Source organism: Cajanus cajan, chromosome 6, assembly GCF_000230855.2.
Source record: "Cajanus cajan strain Asha chromosome 6, NIPB_CcT2T_4, whole genome shotgun sequence".
In the NCBI taxonomy this organism is placed as follows: domain Eukaryota; kingdom Viridiplantae; phylum Streptophyta; class Magnoliopsida; order Fabales; family Fabaceae; genus Cajanus; species Cajanus cajan.
Window position 1 is genome coordinate 45989156 of NC_138522.1, and position 5781 is coordinate 45994936.

The 5781-nt window shown below is 33.3% G+C and overlaps 1 protein-coding gene across 1 annotated transcript; it reads right to left on the reverse strand.

Annotated features, from left to right (window-relative positions):
• Window positions 1-2606: 2606 nt before the first annotated feature.
• LOC109796349 (putative disease resistance protein RGA3) lies at window positions 2607-5546 on the reverse strand. Its single transcript, XM_083077218.1, has 2 exons — window positions 5070-5546; window positions 2607-4946 (listed from the first exon to the last, which is right to left on the reverse strand). The coding sequence occupies exons 1-2, from the start codon at window positions 5373-5375 to the stop codon at window positions 2739-2741; spliced, it is 2514 nt and encodes an 837-aa protein (XP_082933344.1). The 5' UTR covers window positions 5376-5546; the 3' UTR covers window positions 2607-2738.
• Between the last annotated feature and the right edge of the window lie 235 nt (window positions 5547-5781).

Consider the following 5781-nt stretch of genomic DNA (forward strand, 5'->3'; position numbering starts at 1 on the left):
TTTTGGACACAATTCAGGACAGCAATCTATGCACAAATCTTCGAGGGATGCATGTCACTTGGAAGATACAACAGCTGAGGACAGTTCATCCTCAATCTTTGGATTTGCCTTTCACAGTTCAATCGGCTAATTGAGGCACAAAACAAGGTTCTGGTGGCTCCCATTTTAAAGGAAGAGTTAAAATGGCGGTGTGGAGCTGCTATGGGGTTAAAAGCTCAGATGCAGCAGGATTTAATTTCACTCTCTTCAAGAAGTTTTGGGGCATTGTTAGTACAAGTATTTGAGACCATAAATTTTGGTACACTTAATAATATGTGTCATTTTCTTTGTGTATAAGAAATTAACATCATTAATCTTTAATTGGACAAAAATACTTATGTCGCATATTTTAGAAAATTAAAGAATTAAATTGGACCTTTTAATAATAAAAGATCAAATTAAATAAAATAAAAGATTAAAAATATAATTTAATCGTGATAAAGATCTCAGTTCAATTTCATGTATCTTAACTAAAAACCCACAGAACATGGTCCCACAAATATTATCATGTTATCAAGCGGATAAAATTAGAACCCTAGCTAGTCAGCCATTAATATTTAGCAGTAGATAAAAAGACAAATAATAGCCTTATCAATCTAAAAATTGCAATGCTGAATCAAAAAGAGAAGGCACAAGTGATTTAAAAATTGAAAATGAATATGATGTGTAGAATTCACAAACATAATTATATTCCCTCTCCCTACAAATTGAAGGTTTGCATTGTCTTTTCCAAGCCCCATTTCATCAGCCAAAATTTAGTTAAAGTTGTTGTTAAACAAAGAATGTATCCAATTTAATTCATCCAGAAATGATTAAATGTAAAAATTAAAACTTAAATCAACCGGGCCGATCATGCCAACATGACACAAAAAAACACCTTAAAACTAACTTGATAAACAAATAAAGCAAGTCAACCATATGCGCGACAAATAAAACAAGAAAGTTTCCCTTCTGTTATAGAGATACAATCTATTAGAAATTAGAATTATACCAATTTTAGATAATCCAGACTAAAAATACTAATGCAAAGGACATTCCTAGGTATTGTGCCCATATAGAATTATCCCTGTGTCATAGGCAAGCACATAGTTATGCCCAAATACAAATCTCAGAAGATACAAATTAATCACCATGGCATTGACATTGTTCAACATAGCTGCAAATGCCACCGTGCTACAACACTTTGATTTCATCTTTCAGTTCAAATTTTAGCAACTATACAACATAGTATATAAGTTATTTTTCTTAACTATCATGATATATGAGGTTACATAAGATCACTACTATGCATTAAAATAAAAAGGCATTGTGAAGTGTGTATATTTAGTTAAATAGAAGAACATCAATAGTGACAAAAACAAGAAGGAACCATTTCTAAAGGACAACCAAAATAATAACACTTAAATTTTTTTTTATGGAAATGTCCTTACTGTAAAAAGACTAATCATCCATAACAAAGATATTTGTGAAAGCTTGATGCAAGAAGTAACAAATGTGACCTATTAAGGCACATGAAAAAGTATGCAAATCTCATGTGCAACAAAAGGTATTAAACTTTGTTACTAATCAACAAAAAGAAGATCAACAACAACAAGAACAAGTCAACAACTATTTTGAATGACATGTTTCACAACCAATAAATTCACAAAAGCTTGGCTTATTAATAGTTGTTATACAAATCATATGGCTTATGACTAAGAGTTTTCCATGGAGGTCAACAAAATTGATATATCTTAAGGGAATGGAGCACACATTATGATAAAAGGCAAATAAATAATTACAAATAAAAATTATTCATATATTAATATATATATACATATATATATATATATATATATATATATATATATATATATATTGATTAGAATCTAACTCCTCTAAAGTGAAGAAATTGCACTAAATCAACTATTGATATTATAATTAATTTTATACTTTATTTTTGCAAGAATTTAATTTTATCCCAAATCTTAATCATTAATTTTATAATCAACGGTTGTAAATGCACTTTATCCTCTAAAGTACTTTATTTTACTTTAGAAGAGTCAAATTTGATGTTTTATATGTTCATAATATTAATCAAGATTTGTTGAATGTTGCTTAGTTATTAGAAAGGCAACAAACTGTTATTTGAAGATAAAAAAATTATGTGATTAGCTATACAAACACAAAAGTGCTCAAAGTTCATAGGAAAGACAAGAATTTTGCTTTTAAATTTGACAAAGGAAAAACCAACTATAAATGATGAAAATATAAATGAAGAGTACAAAAATACATATCATTTAAAGAGACTTATATTTACCAGGAGAATGAAAATGATGAAGAATCATCTTTTAAAGAGAAGTATAAATCAAAGAAAGAATAAATTAATTTTGTTAAAAATATGTTATTTTTGGTTTCTAATACTTATATTTAATTTACTTTAATTATTGTAAATTAAAATCTGATTCCTTATTTTTAAAATAGCATGATATTAATGTTTAAATTTTGTTTTAAATATGCTCACTATACATAGAGCCAATGAGTAAAATTAGACTAAAATGTATATCTCTAAAAAAAATACAAATAAATACAAAACAAGACATCGACGTACTCCATACACAATTTTTAGTGGATTGAACAGTTCAACGAGGAAAAGAAAAATTCATACAAGATCATAATTTAAATTTTAGTCGCCGTGCCTGCGCAGCATTTCAGTTTTACTAATCCCGCAATTTCAACCGCATCCGCAACTGCAATCGAAAAAGGAGGTCCCCTTCTCTTGTTTCTCCAATGGAAAGACGTTTGATGTGAGAGATGAAAGACCAGTACTCACCAGATTGTGGCTCACATTTTCGACACAGTTCAGGACAACCATCTATGCTCAAATCTTCAAGGGCAGTGAGTCGATGCATGCCACTTGGGAGAAACAACAGTTGAGGACAGTTAACAATGTGGAGCATCTTAAGATGACTCATTCTTGTCAGCCACTCAGGAAGCAACTTAAGACTATCACAATTTAAAATTAACAATGTCTGCAAAGTATCAGTGGCTCCTTCAATCCAGTGAGGCAATCTTTCTTGCCTTGGACAATTCTCGACATGCAGAAATTTCATCCTCAATCTTTGGATTTGGCTTTCATAGTTCCACGACAGATTTAGCATCTCGCACCTTATTACAAGCAGAACTTCCAGTTTAGGGAGAATATGAAGAGGTAAGGACTCAAGGCTCCCACACGATTGAACATGCAAAACTTGAAGGGATGTAAGTTGTGCCCATCTGAACAAAAACTTCAAATTGTCACAATATTCAAAAATCAAAGATTGGAGACTGCACAAGCTTGCAAATTCATCCTCTGAAAGAATAGATTGTTTTGTGGTTATATGCAAGTGTTGAAGGCTGATTAACATTCCTAATCCTTTAGGCAATGTTTCAAGCTCCACGCATCCTCTGAGTGACAAAAGTTGCAAGTTTTGGAGTTTGCGTATAGAATCAGGAAGTCTTTTTATTTTGCAATTATTTTCGAGTGTGAGAGCTCGCAAATGCTTCAATTTAGCAATCGAATTAGGTAGTGTCTCAAATGAGGAATCACTTAAATCTAAAATCCGTAAGTATTTGTATCTTGTTATCCATGTGACCAAAAGAGCTTCATTGTCAACACCCATTCCAACGATGGGAAATAATATAGTTCTCACACTTCTGGACTTGAAGAATAAAGCATGGCTAAGTGAATCAGTTTCCCCAACTGACAAATGCCTTACTTGCTTAGGTATATTCTGAGTGGAGTTTACCAGTAGATGCTCCTCTTTAGCGACATATGACGCAAGATCATGTACTAAATCATGTACTTTGAAATAGTAAATGTGGCCAAAGTCCTCAAAATCCTCAAGAAATGATCTAGAATGCAACTCATCTATATACTGTCTTGCAATATTCCGTAGCTTTTGATTTCCAACTGGAGGTCCTAGTAATCCAAGTGCCACCCAAAGACTAGAAATTTCAAGACCAGCAAAACCAAAATCTTTAGGAAAAAGGGAAAAATAAGCAAAACAATGTCTCAAATGGGATGGCATTTGATCATAGCTCAACTTCAGAGCAGGTAAAATGTCATCTTTTTTTTGTTGCAAGTTCCATATCTCATGATCTCTTATGAATTTCCACCTTTCTAAATCATAATTTAAGAACAGGGAACTCCCTAAAGTTCGCACCGCTAGTGGAACCCCTCGACACTTTTTCACAATTTCTTTTCCGATTTCCACCAGATTTGGATATTCGTTTTCTTCGCCTTCCTTAAATGCCCATTTGACAAAAAGAGATAAACAATTCTCCATAGAAAGGCCTTCTAAAATATACGAGGGAACTGTGCCCATCATCGAAGCAATTGAGCTACTTCGTGTTGTCACCAAGATTTTGCTTCCCACTGCACCAACCTTCAAGAAATCTTTCAACTCTATCCATTTTGCTCGGTCGTCATTCCATATATCATCCAACACTAGTAAATACTTCTGACAAGAAAGTGTGTATCTAAGACGACTTTGTAACTGCTCAATATCTAAGCTGTTAATGTTTTCATGGTGAGCAAGAAAAATAATTGGGGCTGAAGCAGAAGCTGAGTTGATAATTTTAATAATTAACTGCCTAATGTCGAAATCATCTGAGATACACACCCACATCTTTAATTGGAAAAAATCGTCCATCCTCTTATCATTGAACACCAACTTTGCAAGTGTGGTCTTCCCTAAGCCTCCAATGCCTACGATGGGAATAACACACAGACTTCTATCTCCATCACCATCACCATGAGGGAGAGGTTGCATCAAAAGCTTGATAATTTCCTCCCTATCCTTCTCCCTTCCTATAACGCCTGAAGCGTCAACATAGGAATAAGTCATTTCCCTCCTTTGCACAAGTCTGTGGTCAACATCAATTCTCTGAAGACCAAACTTGTTGCCATCAGCTGCTATCTTATCCAATCTATGTCTAATATATTTGATTTGATGAGCCATCCTAAAACGGAAAAGAAGGGAATTTGAGGAAGAAAAGAAGTGGCCTACCTTCATTCTAGTGCTGCCTGAAGCTTTGACAACTTGCTTTCTCAAGTTTTGGTACTCAAATCCATCCAATATATCTTCAGCATCTAAGCATACGTTTTGAATCTGCCTGAGCCATTCACGCAACCCATGCTTCTGCTCCCTCTTCTCCTCAGCATCCAACAACACACCTTTCACAATTGACAAGGTGTCTTTGATCCCTTGCACATCCTCATACACATGATAGGCACGAGAAGCTTCTTCATAAACAGAAGAAGCAAGCTTCCTCAGCAATGATTCAGCAATATCAAAGACAAAATATTCGGCCATGATACTCAGGAAAGAGCATAAAGGAATTGGGATATAAGTTTGTGGTGAGAATGACCAATGACTATGGTGTATAGTGGAAAAACATGATATGTACACCTATCGGGGTAACTGCATAAGTCGTTGATTTTGACTCGCGGCTATTAATGCCACAATATTATTGACTCTGACTTCTGTCCAAATCCAAACTCCAAACATCTTTCTTCAAACTCATACTGGACACTGGTGTCCCTTAGCTCTCATCTTTGGATAAGAAATTCATTGCTAGGTAAATGCTGTGATTGGGAGAGAAAATTTACAAATTTAAGAAATTTTAAATTTTTTTAATTTAAATTATTTTATTTTAATTTTTATTAATTTTAAAATATTTTATTTGGATAAATCAATTCAAATTTATCAAATTTTAAAT

Excerpts from the sequence above, each read along its gene's own strand:
- LOC109796349 (XM_083077218.1), bottom strand. The coding sequence starts at position 5,375 with ATGGCCGAATATTTTGTCTTTGATATTGCTGAATCATTGCTGAGGAAG. Across the intron at positions 4,947-5,069 it reads CAGGCAGCACTAGAATGAAG|AGAATTGATGTTGACCACAG; the intron begins GTAGGCCACTTC and ends TTTGGTCTTCAG.